This window comes from Tupaia chinensis, unplaced genomic scaffold, assembly GCF_000334495.1.
Source record: "Tupaia chinensis unplaced genomic scaffold, TupChi_1.0 Scaffold138517_1, whole genome shotgun sequence".
Classification (NCBI taxonomy): domain Eukaryota; kingdom Metazoa; phylum Chordata; class Mammalia; order Scandentia; family Tupaiidae; genus Tupaia; species Tupaia belangeri.
The window spans coordinates 287,240-307,323 of record NW_006198412.1 but is presented as its reverse complement, the minus strand read 5'-3'; the positions used below and the strand labels follow the sequence as shown (position 1 = coordinate 307,323).

Sequence of the window (20,084 nt, the reverse complement as noted above, 5' to 3'; positions counted from 1 at the left end):
GCTTTCTCACTTTCTTTCTCTCTCTCTCTCTCTCTTTCTCTGATCAAATTTAAATGAATTAATGAATAAATAAAATTAAATAATTCTTTAAAAACAAGTAAACAAAAGCACATAGGGATCAATACCCCTCTAGGATAAGCATTGGTTATCTTTCCTTCAAAGAGCCAAGAGGCTTATACTGCCCCAGAGAAGCCATAAGGGACAACAACCCCGTCTCTAGAGCATCACTTACCATTACAATCAACCCCTAAATTAGGCTGTAGAAACAGGCATGTACTGGTCTACTCTGGTATTGGTCTTAACTAAGCAACCAAGCAGAGAATTTGGTTCTTTATCAAGAGATGCATCTAACAAAGCTAATCACCTCACTTCCCACCCAACTGACAGAGCACTCTGGAAGGTGCTTTACTTGATTAATTTCATTCTATCCTAACAACCCTCTAAGGCCAGTACTGGTTTTCCCCCCCATTTTACAGATGAGGAAACTGAGGCTCACAGAGTTTAAGTGACTTCCCAAAGAAGTAAGTGGCAGGACAGGATCTGGCTCCAGATCTGTTGTTATCACCTCTATTCAAACCCACTATGCTGTGCCACTGGAAGGCTTTATGGCATATTTATCCCCTCCCTCTCTCTCCCCCCCACAATGCTCACCCTCATATTCTCATACTTGATGACCTACCAGAGCTATGAAATATGCCTCTGAAGCTTCTGCTAGGAGTCAGGACTGGACTGTGACCTCAGATAGCATGAAGCTGTGTGCCAGACACGCTGGGTTGTCAAATGCAATCACTTCAAAGGGCATTCTGTGTAAGAGACAATAAGCCATTTGGGAGAGTTTCCCCACGTGTCAGTCTTCACACGAGCGTCAGACTAAATCTAGAATGCTGTTCCACTGGGCCCAACTTGGCCGAGTGGCTGAGGCCCCTTCTACTTCATTCCATGTCCATGTGGCCCAACGGCTCTCGTGCTCAGCATCCTCTAGGCCATCAGCCAAGTCACATGCACACCTCACCACCTCTCTGCTCACCAGCCCATGGGTCAAACCCTAACAGCACAAATACCACTGGAAACCAAAATTCTTTCACTCAGAGACAATTCCCGGAGCCTGAACATTACCAGAGCAGAAAGCAGGTGGGGAACCACCCAGGACTGGAAACAGCTCCCAACCCTACCCCACCCAGCTGAGCTCTTAGGACCAAAAGCACCCAACACGAAATAACCGTCTACCACCCTCCTGGCAACAGCTGAAGAGATCAGGTAAGAGCCTATGTAATAATCCCAGGTAGGTTTCCAGTGCTTTTCAAACCCCAGTGTGCAGAACCACCACAAATCTGCTGGCCCCATCCTCAAAGAATGTGTCTGGAATAGAGATAAGCAGAGTCTCCATTTGTCACCAGCACTCCAGGGAATTAGAATGCAGGTGGTCCAGGAAATTCACACCAAGACTCTCCCGCCCAAATGCCCCGGGGAAAGGAGTTATTGCTATGACTGCTTGGAAGCCTCTGTAAGTATGAAATGCCCTATAAACAGCAGGCACTCCATAGGGGAGCCATGAGCGTAACAGTCACCATACACGATCCAGTGCGCAGTTCCTCTTTACTAAGACAGCATTGTGTCAGTGTGTAAAGTTGGGGAAATAGCTTGGGGTAGGAGCAGCCATGACTGAGGGAAGCCCAGAGCTGAGAGCCTTCCACACGTGGTCCAGTGGGCAGTGAATATACAGCCCATCCTAGCAACGCGGCACCAGGACCAGGTCTGGCAGGCTGCTCTTCTTCCGGCCTTGTTATCAAGAAAGGCAGACCTGTCACACAGTTTTCATAGGAGTCACTGGGCCCGAATTACTACTTCAGGAAGGTCTCGGAGCCCAGCAAGGACTTAGCAGTGACAGCCAACAAAAATACCACTGTCCGGTGCTTCCCAGTTCACAGAGCTGCAAGTCAGTGTGTCCCCGTCGCTGTAACACGTACTCCACATGTGGCGGCTCCAAGGAAAATCTGAGGCTGCCAAGTGCCCTGCGGGAGAGGTTCCCCAGTGACAAAGACAATCAGATCGTGGTGTCTGAGGATGGAAACAGGAGACGCGGGGAGCACACAGGCCTCCTAGCCACTGGAAGGAGTATTATAAACACAGGGACACTGCGTTTTTCCAAATCTGCATAATGGTCTGGATCATCCGCGAGTCTTGGCTGGTCAGTCATGTTAGCTATGGGTCTGCATTTTTAGCTCTAATTCTGTCTCCATGTAACATCTACTCGTATGAGTAAAGGTGAAAGAAAAGCACACCTGAACATGTGTGTGTGAGGGGGTGAGAAGGGCAAGGGCGGCATGGAGTAGGCCCAGACACGTGTCTGTACGTGCGCGTGTAGATGCATTTATTCAGGAGGTTCTAGCCCTTGGGGGTTACCATAATCCCCCCATCCAGCTGGAATCCCTGTAATTCCCACACTGCTCCTACTTTCAGGCAGCATTTCCTGGGAAGACTATTTATCCTGTTTCTGTTGTTTGTCTATTTCTATTTGGGGAAAGTTGGCCCCACCGGTTACTCCTCCCTTTCCTTCTCTATCACCACCCACTACCTGTCCTCTCTGTCTGCTGACTGCTGGGGTCTGGCTGGCTGCTTCCTGTCGGTGCTGGCATGGGCTGGGGTGGGAGGCCTGGATGCAGGACAAACTGACGCTGAAACTGCCTCAGAACAAAAGCGCCCATTACTGCCCTGCCCATGCAGCTCTCTTCAAGACAATGCACTCACGTATATCAGTCACATGAGGATCCTTCATATCCCTTCAAAGGCGGTGCTTTCCTTCCAAAGGACCAAGTCTTGGCTGAAACCTGCTGTGGGCACCTACTGACCTTGGAACTTAAGGCAGATGCCGCTACCTCCCTGCACCTTGGTTTCACCACCTGTAAAATAGGGCCATACTCTCCAGCATTCCAGAAGAGTGAGGATGGGAGATAATGACTAGCAGGGCCTGGCAGGTACTCCTGACACAGTCATGAACCACACTGGGCAGCTGCTGGATTGAAATTGGGGGGCCTGCGCTCCAAACCCAAAGGCTGTGTGAGGTTGGCTGGAGTCTGCATCATTTCCCAGCAAGTTAACTAGACACCCCCTGGAGACTGCAGGCATCACAAAACCAGGCCACTGATCTCTTCGTTAGAGAAGAGTCACCTGCCATCTGCTTGGGACCTGGCCAGTCCTCCAAGATGATCACAGTGTCATCAGGCATATCATGTTTGGTGCGTTATTTCCCTCTGAGCTGGAGTTCCATTGTGTTTACCCAAGAGAAGGCCTCCCCTGCCCAGCTCCTCCTCCCCACTCTGTCCCCCAACTCTTCCACACAAATTCCCAAGTCACTGAGCAGCACGGCCCTCATGAGGACACGTCTGGGACACAATACCTTCAGCTAGGTCTACAGTCTACTTTCATGCCAGTTGGTGGAGGGTATGGTGAGGGCATCTCCCAAAACTTCATAAAAAATGTGTATTTATGAAAAAAAGACTATGCATGAATTTTACATTTTTTCCCCAATAAAACAGACTTGAACTTTAACTCTACTTTTCCATGAATATGAGGGATAATCATGTGGTAATCCCTTCTCCGTCATTTCTTCCTTCTTTTAGGATGTGGGGTAAACATGCACACACACCTGGTGTATTTGTAAGCCACTAGATCTGGGACTCAAACTGCATGGTCAGCCATGGAGGATCCAGCCACCTGAACTACCATGCATGGGCTGATCCACTGCTTAATATTCTTCATGACCTGACAAAGCACTCCACAGCAGCACTGTCTACTTACATTCTCTGTCTCACAACCACACCGAATGCTCTCTTCAGTCAGAGGACCCACACTCAAGGACAGTGGTGTTTGTAACAGAGCCCACAGAGGCTCCCTCACATTCCCTCCCTCGGAGCTTTTCTCTGAGCAGGCATTCAGCAACATTCCTTGATTAACTGATTAAAAGTCTCAGCTTATATTAACATTTGCCAAGTGCTTTCCACATGGGTCCAAGGCAGCACTAAGAGTTCTACATGTTGTTTTAATTGAAAGTTACAGCCTCTTAAAGTTACCACAAGAGCACTGGAGTATCAATTTCTGGGAGTCCCAGGAGGCCTGAGGAACCAGCCGAGTGGCAGAGCAATTTCACATAACCCTGCGGCAGAAAGCTAGAACACGGGTGTAGATAAAGGCGGCAAGAGATAGCTCCTACTCAGAATACTTCCCCGCTCCTCTGTTCATTCCCAGGCAACAAGGGAACCCCAAATGCCTACTTCCGTCAATGTGGGGTAGAGAAGGAAGCCTGGCACATTAATAAGGGAACTGCTTTTCCCAGTGATTCCATGTTTTATTTATTTGCTTCTATTACCAGAGAGTGAGACACAGAGAGTACTCCCCAGTGAAGCGTGGTCACGCCACAATCCTTTTTCTCCATTTCTCCATCCCACTGAGATTTTGGACATGGAGGGCACACATGCCTGGCATATTTTTCAAGCGACTGGTGGGACCTAGCACCCTACGCATAGCACTCAATCACTGCACTGTGGAGTCCATGTTTTAAGAAGTTGTTTGCAGGACAGTTCCATGGCACAGTGGTAATGCACTGCTCAAAAGAAATTGGTTCTGTCGTGACAACCAGTTTGAATCCCTGGGCTGGTCAGCCTGAAACACACTGCACACGCATATGAGTGCTCAGGAGCTCGTGGCCTGAAGGACTAGAAGAAGGGGATCCCCTGTAGGGGGGTGCTCATCTCTCTCTCAGATGGATGTGCACGCATTCTATTATGAATAAAGAAAAGAACCCAAACAGGCATTTCTGGCATTTTTTAAAGGAATCTGATGAGTTTATTTTCACTGGTTGAACGTTGTGATTTCTTACTTTTATTATGACAGAGTTTGTGACTGTCTTGGGATCTGGGCTCTGGCCTGTGACTGCAGTCCCCCACACCCAACAGCACCTATCCCAGAACACCTTGTGTTCCTGTCCTGACCAGCAAGGCTTACCTGGGCTCTAGCACAAGTTCACTTACATATTTTCCCTAATGTTTTTGATTAGAAGGGCAAGCAGAAAATTTAGAAAGTATTTAAGGTTTGAAAATACCCATAATCCTATTATTTGGAGACAAGCATGGGAAATGTTTTAATATTCACCCTACTGTATAAACATATAACGATTGGGCTGTCAGAAAAGTCATGACATATCTTTTCTATATTTTTCTGTGTAAAAATGTGTCATGACTTTTCTGACAACCAAACAGTATAATAAAGTTTTAAAGCCTGCCTTTTTAATAACATGGTCTCATCAATATTTTCTCATGTCATCAACTAATCATTGAAAAACTTCCCTTTATATGTTCTTATTCATTTTTCTAAGTTACAAAATGAACATTTGTGAAAACCTGAACAAGTTCAGAAAGAGGAAGTTCTCAATGGTCACCATCTTCTGCCAATCCCCTTCCCTGTGGAACCACTCCTGGAAGCTGGAAAAGATATTTCTAGACGTCTTTCTCTGTTATCCACCTACATATGCTCATAAATATATTAGATAGACTTTTTTAAAATTTATTCATTCATTTAATTTCAGAGGGCATATGTCCATCCATGCCAAAAACAGAAAGCACTCCTGCAGCAGGATCTGGTCAAAATCTTTTCTTTTCTTTCTTTTCTTTTCTTTTTCTGCTGGAGGGTATGTTACACTTGCCAGAGAGAGACAAAGACAGAGGGAGTGAGGAGAAAGAGTTGCGTTCAGGATTTTGAACACAAATGCACATATGCATGGAGTGTTTCTCAAGCCACCGGATCCAGGACTTGAACTGTTTGGTCAGCCACATGGGATCTGGCCGCCTTAACCACCAGGCCACAGAATCAGCCCCACAATCCTTTTTCCTCCATTTCTCCATCCCATCAGGATCCTGGGCATACAACTGCATGTCTGTTGTGTTGCTGCAGGGTGAGACTTGCACCCCGGTTGGCCATGTGGGATCTCACCTCTCTGCACAGCATTCAGCCAATAAGCTGTGGAGGTGGCCCTAGAGATACATATATCATGGTTTTACAAAACAAAATCCCAGCCTGCATTCAGCTGTTCGAATGGGAACTCCTCGGTCAGGAAAATGCCACTACTGTCACAGTCCCCAAGCCACTGCACAGCTGGGACCACAGGTAGACCTCTGGGCTGGGGTTGGTTGGTGCCTTTGAGGAAGGTGCTGAAATGTCAAGGCCATTAGTAAAGTGAATACAGTTGTGGGTTAGTGTCCTCTAGTATGTGTTGTGTTCAATGCTTTCTGTACATAATCCCATTTAATCCACTCAACAGCCCTGTAAGGAGAGGAATGCTGTATTCATTACACAGATGAAAGGACTAGGTAAACCACAGCACTGCAATCTCACCAACCACTTTCCTACTTCTTTTGAAAGAATTATTTAATTTTACTTATTATTTAATTTGCTGTAGGACATGTGCTCACCAGAGAGAGAGAGTGAGAAAGCAAGCCACCAGGTCCAGGACTCAAACCGCTCTCAGCCACGTGGGAGTACAACACCTCAACCACCATACCAGCTACTAGCCCCACAACCACCTTCTTAACTGATAAAGTACCACCTATTTATTCACTTATTTTTTCATTCATTCACTTACTCCTCTGCTCAGCTAACATCCTGTGAGTAACACAACAGGTCCTATAAATACTAGTGCAGACTATTTCTTTTGCAGAGAAGGGCGATTTAGGCTCCCATCACTCAGGATGTTTTCAAAAGCCAGAGTTGTTTGCGTGGAAGATCAGTCAAGAAGAAACAAAGCACCAGGACAACCCCACAAGCTCCTGAACAAGCTTAAAGACTAGAGGCACTGCATAGCACACATGAATCAGCAGTTTCGGGTAAAATGCAACAAATTAACATTTTTTTAAAAAACTTTCATTTATAATCTTAAAGCTTGAGGAGAACTGACATCTATAAGAGGTACTTAGAAATGGGAAGTATTTCCACTGCAGAGAGAAACTTTAATTTAAAACCAATTGTGAGAGATTAAGGTCATCAACTCTAATGGAGGCCATAAAATGTAAATTGCTAGTGCAGTTACTCCCAACTGCATGTTAAATGCTCTTAAAGCTCTGGCTTCTCATCCACCAATGGACAGAACCCCCCAGCAAAGACAGAGCCTACAAAGCCCCCACCAACCTGCAAGTTTCCCCAAAAGAAAAGTGGAATGATCAGCAGCTTACATACCCTTGTCTGTGAGATTTCTTCGAATGACTTGAGTAGTAGGAATATCCAGAGTAGGTGGATTCGGTATCCATAGCAATGGAGGGCTTGCTCTGGGTGAAGGAGCAGGTGCTGTTTCTCCTTAGAGGTAGAGAATTTCACCTACTGGATGCTTAAAATCTCAGGAATCTGAGGAGGAGCCACTCTTCAACAGGAACCAGTTCTGGGAAAAGAGAAAGAGGTATCAGTCTTCAAAGTCAACCCTAACAGGGCTGGCTGACGGGGCTGGTTGACGGCTAAATGACAGCAGCCACCCTAGTATGAACCCCTTCTCTCTGAGGTCTCTATTGTAAGCAAGCAAGCGAGGAAGCATGGGAACTCTCCATGTCCCACTTCTGCAGCAACAGCCTCCCCAGGTGTCTGGGAAGGAGCCAGGCGAGGTGCTGAGCAATCTGAACCCCTCTTACAGCAGCAGGAAAAGGAGGGGTGGGAGAGACCTGGGCACTTGTCCACTTCCTGAGCACAACCTTGCTGGCCCTCACTAGCTTTAAGCTCTAGGAAGCAGGCCCTCACACTGACCACCCTAGACACAATGCCCAGCCCCCACCCCCAGTTTGCAGGCTATAAAAACAATACCCAGGGAAGTCCCTTGTAAGGGATTTGGTCATAAATTCCACAAGAGAATTAAAAAAAGAAAAATCTCAGTCTCTTTAATGCAGAATTCAAACTCCTGTGAATTTATCACAGGGAACTAACTTTTTCCAAAGGAAAATGATTTCTATCTCATTGTCTCAAATAGTAAAAAGTTAAAAAGCCATCTAAATGCCCCCAAAACAGAGCAACAGGTAAGGATAACATGGTTCTCCCACTCAAAGAAATACAACATATCTGTTTAAAATGATCACTATAGAGAATGGACATGATCCATTTAAAAACAGGATCCTGGATTGTGGATATACACTGAGTCTATACTACAGGTCCAATCATATAATATTGTTTAACTAAACCAGACAAGGAGTCAAAGTGAACATCAGAAAATGAAAGCTGGTGATTTATTAGTTTCAGGCTCCTGGGTCTTTTCCCACATTTTCTTTAGCTATTGCTTTGCAATGAAAATAAATTGGAAACATTTCCAAGTACATTCTTGAACTCCCACAAGCTAAACCTTTACTTCTAGAAAACCCAAATCCACCAATGCTATCTCTTCCTGCACCCCTCTCCCCAGCTCTGGTCTCTGCCCAACAGGGTTCTTCCTTCCAGACTCCTCTGGAAGCTAAAACTGCAAACAGAGCCAGTGAGATAAGTGTGAATTAAAAACAAAGGCATAGCAAATGCCATGCCCTACCCCTAGGGGAGGAGGCCTAGTTTCCCTGATCCCAGCAACAGTGAAAATCTGGAGGGAATCAGGCTGGCTGGGATGCCATAAACCACTGTGGCCCTGGGTGCCTCAAATACCAACATGGGTGAGGAGGGATTTGACATTACCATTCAGTTTGCCTGGAAGCGAGGCAGTCACGACCCAGGTCTGCCACTCTGGACACTCCAGTCCTGCAGGTCCTAAATGATCATTTCACTTCTCCACCAACAGCCAAGGTGAGCCCTGGGAAGCCCAAGTGTTAGCCCGAGGTAGGTCACTGGCTACTGCAACCCAGGAAGGGCCATTTGCCTTCTCGTGTCTCAGCTTTGCCATGTGCGGCTACTTTAGCCACTGACAGAGGGGATTTGAAGATATAAGGAGATACATATATCTGGAGCCAGGTCCCGATCCCAGGTTTTGCTGACTTACTAGCCACAGGGCCTCAGTTAAATTATTAAACCTCTTTAACCTGCATCTGCACAGGGGAACTACCAGGGCTGCTGTGAAGATCAAGGGCGCTAAGACCTGAGAGAGCGCCCAACACCCAGCTCAGGCTCCAGATGCACCCAGTAGATGGAAGTTGGTGGTTGCCGTACCTCCTCCCCCAACGGGCTGGCTCAGAAACTCTCCTCTTTCTCAGTAAGGGAGAAGCTCAGAAAGGAGCAGGGCAGAGAGCCAGGGCCTGTCCGGGCCTTCCCACCACGAGGCTCTGCTGCGTCTGCCTCATAGCCAAGACAGAACTGGGCTTGCATCTTGGGCCCCTGCTTACGAACTGGCTGTGTACTTGGCTAAGGCAGATGCTCCTGGTGCCTAACGTTTCCTAATCTGTGAAAAAGGATACAAGGCAGCCTATTATGAAAGGGACTGGGAAGATTAAATGTGAAAACAAACATAACAGGCACTTTAAAAAGCTCTTACTACTCCCTTTCCTAGAAGACCTAAAGAGCCAGCTCACCTCTTTTCTCCATTCTCTGTCCCTCACTGTTTTCACTGGCACTGTCAATGAGCTTTCAGTAACCATAGCTTCTCCCTCCTTTTGTGCTCTGGGCTGTGCTGCAGAGCTGGCAGACAGCAAGACTAGGAGGAGCAGTCAAGATCTCCCGCTCTGCAGGAACTGAGATTCCTTCCTGAGAGCCCCTCACCCAGCTCTCTCCTGACCTGCAGGTTCTAAGGTCCAGCGTGGTTGGCCCCGAAAACTGACCTCTCTCATCCAGATTCATAATTAGCCCTGCACAACTCCTACACTTTCTTCTGCCTTCCAACTCATAACTCTTGTGTGTTTTTTAAATTTTGCCAGGGGGTACATATGCTTGCCAAAAAGACACACACAGAGAGAGAGAGAGAGAGAAAAGTGAAAAAGCATCCCCCACAGGGATGGTCATGCCACATCTCTTCTTTATTTCCTCCTCCTTTTGCAATTTTGGGCACACACGCACACATGCCTAGCATGTTTTCAAGCCCACGGGTCCGAGACTCGATCATGCAGTCGGCCATGTGGGATCAAACCACCTTAACCACCATGTCATCAGCTGGCCCTCAACACATCACTGTCGATTCCCTGTTCTATCCTAGCTTCTAGCTGTTTCTCCCTAAATGCTGCAAGGCTGACCCTAACTTCACACTTCCCAGCTGTGACATGACAGGGCTGACGCTTACCTCTCTGAGCTTACCCCCTTCCCTGTGAAGTGAACCCTTTAAGATGATCTCTTCCTAGGGCTGTTGTGAGGATTAAGTGAAACTGGCAAGGTCAAGTCTCTGGAACATGGTAATCCAAGCTTCATCCATCCCCCTCTGCCAGAGGGGGATGTCACTTTTTATCCTCATTAAAACCTCCGGCCATCCATTAAAGCAATTCCAGGCATGTTCCTCAAAGGAAGCCATGGGCTCGCACGTCCCCTCTGGGGAAAGGCGATACCTAACTCTACCAGCCACCTGTGTCCAGTTTCTCTCCCATGATTCCTCCATATGCATAGACACCGTGCCTCTCTTCCTCTCAACGGTCACACCGAACCCTCCATCCTCAACCGGCTACTCAAACAACTCGAAGCTGGCCAGAGATTGCTATGAGCCACATCCAAAGGTCACATCCTTTACGTAAATAAATTTATTCATTGATTCCATAAGACAGAGACAGACAGGTAGACACAGAAATGGATACCCCCAACGGGGTCCTGATGCCCCATTCCACCCCAAGTCTCAGCTGGCCCAGATCACAGGCACAGAGAAGCACCTGGTATGTTCAGGGACACCCCAGGACATGAATCCAGGACCCTTCTCATGTGGGCCCAGTTGCAGTACCCCTGCACAAACACTTGGCCTCCAAAGTTCATTTCCTTATCTTCTATCCTTGGCTTTTTCATTTTTTTTTAAAGAGAGATTTTTGCTATAGGGCGCATGCAATCACTGGAGAGACAGGGAGAGACAGAGAGACAGAAGGTGAGAAATCATCCCTAGAGGGGATGGCCACTTTGCAATCCCTTCTCCTCCATTCTCCTCTCAGGATTTTGGGCATGCACACACACATGCCCAGCCTGAGTTTGAGCCACTGGGTGTGGGACTTGAACCACAGTCAACTACATGGGAATCCAGCAACGTAACCATTGCACCATCTGCTGGTCCCCCCTTGTCTTTTCTTATCCTATTTATTCATTCATCCACCTCCACATTTCATAAATGCCTACTAAATGGCTACTAAAGCCAGAGCTACCCGATGCTGGGACACAGCAAGGACAAAGGCACACTCGCCTGCCCTCCCAGAGCATCCTTGCTGTTGGCTTCCTGAGTTGACAGGGCTCACACCATACTCCTCCGACGCCTTCTCTCCTTTCCCCACTGCACTCTCCTTAGCACTCAAAACTCACCCTGCTACTCCTCTCCATCCCAGGGCTCACTACTGTATGAACTCCCTGGACATGGGCTATGCCTTGCCTACTCCCAGGAGATGCTGAACCTAACAGCACTCAATAAATACGAAAATAATAAATCCACTTTGTTTTTAATATAGCAGACCACCAGTACTGGTTGGATTAGAAAAAAGCCCAAATGCACTTTTCCTACTTCAACAGCTCCCTCTGTACTTGGGATCTTCACTCCTCCCCTCCCAGTTGCTCTCTTGGCTGTTCCTTCCAGTTTCCTCTGACAACGTGATAGCTCATCGTATTGATCCTTTTTTGGATCAAATCCTGTACCATTTTCAATACTCTTTCTTCTATTTATCCCATACTTGTGACCATTACTAAGTCTGTCTGTCTGTCTTTCCCTCGCTCTCTCTGTTCATAACTACCCCCTGCATCCAGGCTCCATCTACACGGGGCTAACCTATCACAAAGCCTCCAGGAGGCCAGGCAATGGCGTAGCACTAACACACACAACTGGACCCCTACGGGAAAGGTCCTGGTTCCCGTCCCAGGATCTCTCTGAGCGTGCTGAATCACATGTGCCCATGAGCCAGGCTGGCTGAGACTGGGGTGATCACAGCGTGAAGGCTTTGTTGGGAGGTCTCTCTCTCTCTCTCTCGCACACACACAAGAAATTAAACACACACACACACACACACACACACAGGACAAAGAACTTCTGGCTTCCTCATCAAGTCCAGTCTACACAGAGCTCCTTTTGCTAAGTCATACCATTTCTACCATGGCCATCAACTCATTTCTGATTCAAGACCTGAGTAAGGATTGAGGAGAGGCAACAGAAGGCAAACTAGAAAAACCTAGGGCAGACTCATTTTAAAAGAAGGTTTGAGCCAAGTAAGAGCTTTGATGGAGTTCACAGAAAAGCATATCCTGACGCCTATCAAGGCAATGTATTTGTTTTTTCTTTTCTTTTTTTTTTTTTTGAGAGATTTTCACTGTAGGGCGCGTGCGCTCAGTCAGACAGGCAGAGAGAGACATAGAGACAGAAAGCGAGAAATCACCCCCCAGGGGGGATGGTCACGCCGCAATCCCTTCTCCTCCATTCTCCTCTCAGGATCTTGGGCACGCACGCACATGCGCCCGGCGTGAGTTTTAAGCCACCGGGTCCGGGATATGAACCGCGGTCGACTACGTGGGAGTCCAGCAACATAGCCATTACGCTAACTGCTGGTTCCCAAGACAATGTATTTCTAAGACAAGGCCTTGTATGTAACAAGAAATTAACAGAACTCGTGATAAGTTCAGAAGGAATCCCTTATCAGGGAAGATACTAAAGCTGTGAGAGGAATCAGGTTCTCTGGGTAATGAACTGATAGGCTGCTGCACTGGCTTGAATGGACAGAGGCCCACAGAGGTGTGACTATGGATCCTCGAATCTGGAACTGCCTGTCCTACTGACCCCTGACATGACCCACATTGTGTTTGGCCCAGGCTGGGCAGAAGCCAGTGACTTTTTTTTTATATTACATGCAGATGTCACTTCCCAGCTGAAGGCCTTCTGTAGTGTCCCCTGCATCTTGAATACAATACAAAGGCAGTGTGGTCTGCAATGTCCCGGCTGCTCCAAGGTCTTCTAAGCCACCTGGTTCTTGTGGCCTCGGGGCCTTGGCGGAGCCTAGTACACCAGCTGGTTCTCTTTCCTCACATGGCCCATTTGACCCAATTCCTACTCATCCCTCTCTAAGTCTAGAGGCCTGTCCTGATCCTCCTGTCTGAAGGCCTAAAGCAGGCTCCTTCCCAGCACCCGCACTCGTCCTTGCTGTCACTTCCAATGCCATCTCTGTTTCTGCGACTACTTTCTGTCTGGCTCCTGCCTATGTAGACTGTGCAGAGACCACGTGACGTGTTACTGTCTCTCCAGCCCCCAGAACGTCATGGGCACCCAATAAGCATCCACTGAATGAAAAAGGGTTTTCCAGTGTATCTCAGGACACAAAGGCATAGATTTACTGTGAATGAAACCTCTGAGGGGAACTATTTTAAGTCCTTAGTTTCACAGGTGAAAAAAGAGCGACATGGAGAGGGTGGCAATGATGTCAGGACTCCCCAGGCTGGCGGTGTCCTGCTGGCTTCATGGCAGTCTCCCTCAGCGGCACAGTTCATCTTCCAGCCGCAGCCCAAGAGCATCTTGCTCCTGCATCATCCTCCCCTTAAGAGCTACAGACTCTGCTTGGGTGGGGGCCAGAGCCAACATCAGGACAGGGCCAAGCTCACCAAACTACATCGCATGTAGGCAAGAATTTCATCCAAACAGGTGCCCAAGGGACTTGTGTGAGTGGTAGCATCCTACATTCTGGAATTCCCAAGCAAACATATCTGAAAGAACTTCCTTTACCACCGTTTATTAAAAGCAAAGTGAAGCTCAGTGGCCTCAAATAGAATCTTCCCCTAAAGTCATGATCACTCATATAAAATATACCTGACTACTACTTAAAATAAAAACACAGTAATCAGAAAATCATAGGAAGAAAATAATATGTTACGGTAATGACAGCGGTGTAAACATAAGCTAACCTGCACACAAAGGAAATGATAAAAACATCAACAGCTCTGCCCAGGGCGATTAAGTAATTACGTGAGTTTCCGGCTTGCAGGGTAAAAGTCGTCCTGGAAGGTGTACCGAGACTCACACTGAAGCTGAAGACCCACTTTGCTTCCCCTGTCGTGGCTGCATTTCCAGGGGAAGAAGCTTCTGGTGCAACTGTGTTTACCGAGACTGTGTACTTTTTCTTTTTATCACATGTAGAATTCTAAAGGGTTTACTCAATTATTATTTAGGTCTTGAAGCTAACATTTTCCTCAAGGTACCCACTTTTTAATTATATAGTACCCAAGGGGGAAATGACAATTTAGATACTTTTGTTTACAGTCAATTTTTCTTCTAGAGAAAGAGTAGCAACGAACCCCACTTAAACTATCACCATTCAACACTTGGTCCCGGAACTTAACAGTCACGTGGGCTCAGAACAAGTGACCTGACTTCTCTGTGCCTCGGTTTCCCTAGTTGTAACAACAGAATTATATTTTACCTATTTTATAGGCTTGTGATGAGTATGAAGTGAGACAATTCATAAAAAAAAAAGCATTAGAACAGTGCCTAGCACATGGTATACACTCACAACTGCCTATCATTATTTATTTATTCATTCATTTATTTATTTATTTATTTTGGAGAGGTTTTTGCTATAGGGCATGTGTGCTCGCCAGAAAGACAGAGACACTAAGGCAGAAAGTGAGAAATCACCCCCAGGGGGGAGGGCCATGCCACAATCCCTTCTCTTCCTTTCTCCTCTCGGGATCTTGGGTACGCATGCATGCACACGCACCCAGCCTGAGTTTAAGCCACCGGGTCCGGGACTCGAATCGCGGTCTAGTCCAGCGGTTAGCCATTACGCTAACTGCTGGTCCCCCTATCATTATTATTGAGAGAAGTGAAATTCCCTCAGTTAGGAAGAGTGCCTTCGTAGGGCACTAGGCTTCTCTACTGCTCTCACTGAACCTTGGGACATATTTTGGTCTGTGCTAGTCCACCTTTAATAACTGTTATTAACTACAATAAGAAGTTAGTAATTTCTATTCTGTTCCTTTCAGAATTTCCTAATTTATCATCTCCTGGTTGAAAGTGAATGTCAGAGCCAGCAGATGGTGTGGTGGTTAGGGCACTGGACTCCCACATGGCAGACCATGGTTCAAGTCCCTGACCCCAGTGGCTTGTTTTCTCATTGTCACTCTTCCTCTCTTTTTCTGGTCAAGCTGAAGAAGAATAATAATAAATAAAATGAAATAACTTTTAAAAAGGAAAGAAAAAAGTGAGTGTTAGCGAGATCTGAGAAAATCGTGCACATGCTAGTGGGGGTGGAAGGAAGGGCGCAGGGAAGCACAGCAAGGTCTTCAGAACAGTGCTGAACCTGTGGTCAATAAGCCATAAAACATCACGCAGGTCACTGATGTGAGGACTCGCAGGGCTGTGCCGTTTGTGACAAACCCAATGATTCTTTTCCTACAACAGAACTCCGATAAAGGAGGGACTCTAGTCTCAAGGGAAGAAAACGTCAACCTCATTTTACTCAGTCTTGCTGATGGCTTCAACTCACCTTCCCAGAATAACGGCTCTTGAGTCCAGTCACTACCTACCTCTGAAACACCTAGGCAGCTGGGTGTCAGATTTCTGACGAGCTGTGAATGGTTAACATGTCTGGGGTTCTGTGATGTGCATTTGTTTTCAAGTGATCTCCCATCTCCAGCCAGAGTTTAAGCTCCAGAGAAGTAGATTTCATGAGGACTACCTCCTCTGCAAATCCCCAATGACGGAAGTCTAAACGTGGGATCCAGGACGCGGATGGAGACGGTAGCAGAACATGCATGAGCCTTTTCTTCTGGCTTCAGCAAGACCCAGCTGGCACAAACACCACTCAGCTACAAGTCCACCTAATCCCGTCTACTTCATGTGAAATGGCGTGGCGCCATGCCCAAATGACACACCACGCACAGACACTGCCCAGATCACAGGTAGCTCACTTTACAGAATAAGGATGGCGCTAACAGCCACATAGGGGATGGTGACGTGGCACAGCAGTAAAGCTCGGCAGTCTGAGAGGCCTCCTCACACGGGGAGGTTATCAGTCCATATCCAGAGACCTCCCTGAATACACAAACACGCGACCATGATTTCAAGCTGGCTGGAGCTGGGGGGGTGGATGGGGGTGTCGGCACACTGTTGGGGGTACTCTCTCTCTCTCTCTCTCACTCATGGAATAAACTTTTAAAAATTAGCCTAACAGCTGTCAGTTAAGTGCTTATTAAGTGTTAGACACTGTTTCAAGTCATTTGCACATACTATCACACAATATCCTTAGAATAAGCCTTTAAGAGAAATATAATACTGGGGCCAGCAAATGGCGTGGTGGTTAAGGACACTGGACTCCCACATGACTGAATGTGGTTCGAGTCTCAGACCTGAAGGCTTGTTTTCTTGCTTTCTCTCTCTCTCCCCAAGCCACACATAATCCCACAAATAATGTTGCAATTTCAACGCCTACACACAGGTTCAGTGTCCCAAGGATTAGAGGAGGGAGGAGGGAGAACAGTAATGAATCTGAAGTAGTTCTAGCTTTCTAGCTGTAGCTTTTTAAGGGGCTTAGTCCAAAAGTGGAGACCTCCAATTAAAACACAATATAAGGGCCCCTCCCATCCAGACAGCAGCTTGAGGCTAAGGCAACAAACAGTTTTTGTTCTAAGTGTGTATTGGCGAGAGAAAGGGGCAGGCTTTCTTCCCCACTAGGCTTCTCTACTGCTCTCACTGAACCTTGGGACATATTTTGGTCTGTGCTAGTCCACCTTTAATAACTGTTATTAACTACAATAAGAAGTTAGTAATTTCTATTCTGTTCCTTTCAGAATTTCCTAATTTATCATCTCCTGGTTGAAAGTGAATGTCAGAGCCAGCAGATGGTGTGGTGGTTAGGGCACTGGACTCCCACATGGCAGACCATGGTTCAAGTCCCTGACCCCAGTGGCTTGTTTTCTCATTGTCACTCTTCCTCTCTTTTTCTGGTCAAGCTGAAGAAGAATAATAATAAATAAAATGAAATAACTTTTAAAAAGGAAAGAAAAAAGTGAGTGTTAGCGAGATCTGAGAAAATCGTGCACATGCTAGTGGGGGTGGAAGGAAGGGCGCAGGGAAGCACAGCAAGGTCTTCAGAACAGTGCTGAACCTGTGGTCAATAAGCCATAAAACATCACGCAGGTCACTGATGTGAGGACTCGCAGGGCTGTGCCGTTTGTGACAAACCCAATGATTCTTTTCCTACAACAGAACTCCGATAAAGGAGGGACTCTAGTCTCAAGGGAAGAAAACGTCAACCTCATTTTACTCAGTCTTGCTGATGGCTTCAACTCACCTTCCCAGAATAACGGCTCTTGAGTCCAGTCACTACCTACCTCTGAAACACCTAGGCAGCTGGGTGTCAGATTTCTGACGAGCTGTGAATGGTTAACATGTCTGGGGTTCTGTGATGTGCATTTGTTTTCAAGTGATCTCCCATCTCCAGCCAGAGTTTAAGCTCCAGAGAAGTAGATTTCATGAGGACTACCTCCTCTGCAAATCCCCAATGATGGCAGTCTAAACGTGGGATCCAGGACGCGGATGGAGACGGTAGCAGAACATGCATGAGCCTTTTCTTCTGGCTTCAGCAAGACCCAGCTGGCACAAACACCACTCAGCTACAAGTCCACCTAATCCCGTCTACTTCATGTGAAATGGCGTGGCGCCATGCCCAAATGACACACCACGCACAGACACTGCCCAGATCACAGGTAGCTCACTTTACAGAATAAGGATGGCGCTAACAGCCACATAGGGGATGGTGACGTGGCACAGCAGTAAAGCTCGGCAGTCTGAGAGGCCTCCTCACACGGGGAGGTTATCAGTCCATATCCAGAGACCTCCCTGAATACACAAACACGCGACCATGATTTCAAGCTGGCTGGAGCTGGGGGGGTGGATGGGGGTGTCGGCACACTGTTGGGGGTACTCTCTCTCTCTCTCTCTCACTCATGGAATAAACTTTTAAAAATTAGCCTAACAGCTGTCAGTTAAGTGCTTATTAAGTGTTAGACACTGTTTCAAGTCATTTGCACATACTATCACACAATATCCTTAGAATAAGCCTTTAAGAGAAATATAATACTGGGGCCAGCAAATGGCGTGGTGGTTAAGGACACTGGACTCCCACATGACTGAATGTGGTTCGAGTCTCAGACCTGAAGGCTTGTTTTCTTGCTTTCTCTCTCTCTCCCGCTCTCTTGCTCTGTCCCTCTCTGGTCAAATTAAAATAAATAAAGCTAAATAAAATGATTCTTTAAAAAAAAGAGAGAAAGAGAGAACTCTAATGTTAACTTCATGTTGCAGTGGAGAAACCAAGGTAAGAGCTGGACCCAGGGCTTGAACTTTGAGAGTCTAACTCCAGAATCTGTGTTCTCAGCTATGGAAAAGTTACAACGATGTAGCAGTTATCTGAATTGTTTATTTACATGGAGAAAGGTAGGCAACAATCACAAACTGTCCCAAGCCACACATAATCCCACAAATAATGTTGCAATTTCAACGCCTACACACAGGTTCAGTGTCCCAAGGATTAGAGGAGGGAGGAGGGAGAACAGTAATGAATCTGAAGTAGTTCTAGCTTTCTAGCTGTAGCTTTTTAAGGGGCTTAGTCCAAAAGTGGAGACCTCCAATTAAAACACAATATAAGGGCCCCTCCCATCCAGACAGCAGCTTGAGGCTAAGGCAACAAACAGTTTTTGTTCTAAGTGTGTATTGGCGAGAGAAAGGGGCAGGCTTTCTTCCCCACTCAATCCTTAGTTGTTCTTCACTAGAGAGGGTGACAGGGAATTGTTGCTTGATAAGGAAACTAATTTTTTTTTTTAAAGCTTGGTCTTGCTATTCAATACAAAAGATAAAAAAAAAATGTTCTGTTTGGCAAACAGGAGAAATATGCCACTCCGAAAATTCCTGTCCCTTCACTTACAATTAAGTTGCAACCAAGTTACACAGCCACCATTGTCACACTGAAGGGTCACACTGGGTGTTTGCCTTAGTTTTATTGAAACACTAACATTTGGGAAGGGCAAATGCTGTGGATAAGTGAAGTGTGTTATTTCTTTGAACTGTAGAATGAAACAGTTTCCTCCCACAAATCAAAGCCCCAACTATATCACATTGATTTAATTCAGCTCTAAAAACTCTAATTAGTGGTTACATAAAATGGCTAATTATGTCTCCCTGGATTCAGACAGTTTCTGCCATTGCACTTAAGGAGCCTAGGAGATCTGTAATCAAATAACCCACCCACTGGAAGGAGAATGCTAATTAGCATTGTTGATTAGTGACACAAGTAATAATACTTTTCAGCAACCCTGTAAAATGTATAAACATGCCAGTGAAAACACCAGATTCTTCACAGCCTGCTAGCTTTTGGAATAAGTGTCTAAAAATACATCCATTTCCCACCACAGTCCAATCAAAAGGATTTTCACAAAATGCACGTGCCAGCCACACCATCACCATAAGAAAGCGCTCTCACACCTCCTAACGAGCATCTAAGCGAGCTCACAACACCTTCGCGGGGAGAGTAACAGCCCTGACTTGAAGATGTGAAAACAGCAACAGATTTCTCGGTTCTGGCCCAACTTTCCCCAGCTAGCTCATCGCTGCGCAGCCAGGCCGCGGCTCCGCCCCACTCCTGCCTCCACCGCCGACGCGTTTAAATTTTTATAAAGCTTCACACTTCTCCAGGCGCGTTGCTTGGGGGCAGTTCAAAGACTGCGGGAGGAAATGAGGTCCTGCCAGTGGCCAGGGCTGGCCGGCGCGGTGAGATTTCCCCAGGCAGGGATCCCTCCGGCAGAGTCGCCGGGCGCCGCCTCTCCACCCAGCGTTTTTGAAAGTAAACTCCTACCTGCCTGTTGCGCTCTACGATGCGCAACCGGACTCACCCTCCCCCCCGGCCCCGGGCCTCCAAAGCTGGCTGCATTTTGTAAGCGAGGTATGAACACAGGCCAGCCCTGTCCCGGTGCCGGGCGCAGGGCCAGGCGGGCCCCGGGCGCTGCTG

At 46.9% G+C, this 20,084-nt stretch overlaps 1 protein-coding gene across 2 annotated transcripts in view; it reads right to left on the bottom strand.

The window, feature by feature from the left end:
• VANGL1 (VANGL planar cell polarity protein 1) overlaps positions 1–7,419 on the bottom strand; it is a 47,078-nt gene extending 39,659 nt beyond the window's left edge. For both annotated transcript variants that reach the window (XR_003546678.1, XM_027765509.1), the window contains exon 1: positions 7,225–7,419. Coding sequence is in view for 1 of the 2 variants with exons in the window: in XM_027765509.1 (XP_027621310.1) it covers positions 7,225–7,295 (71 nt within the window). In the remaining variant the exon portion in view is untranslated. The remainder of the gene's footprint in view (positions 1–7,224) is intronic.
• Positions 7,420–20,084: the final 12,665 nt, after the last annotated feature.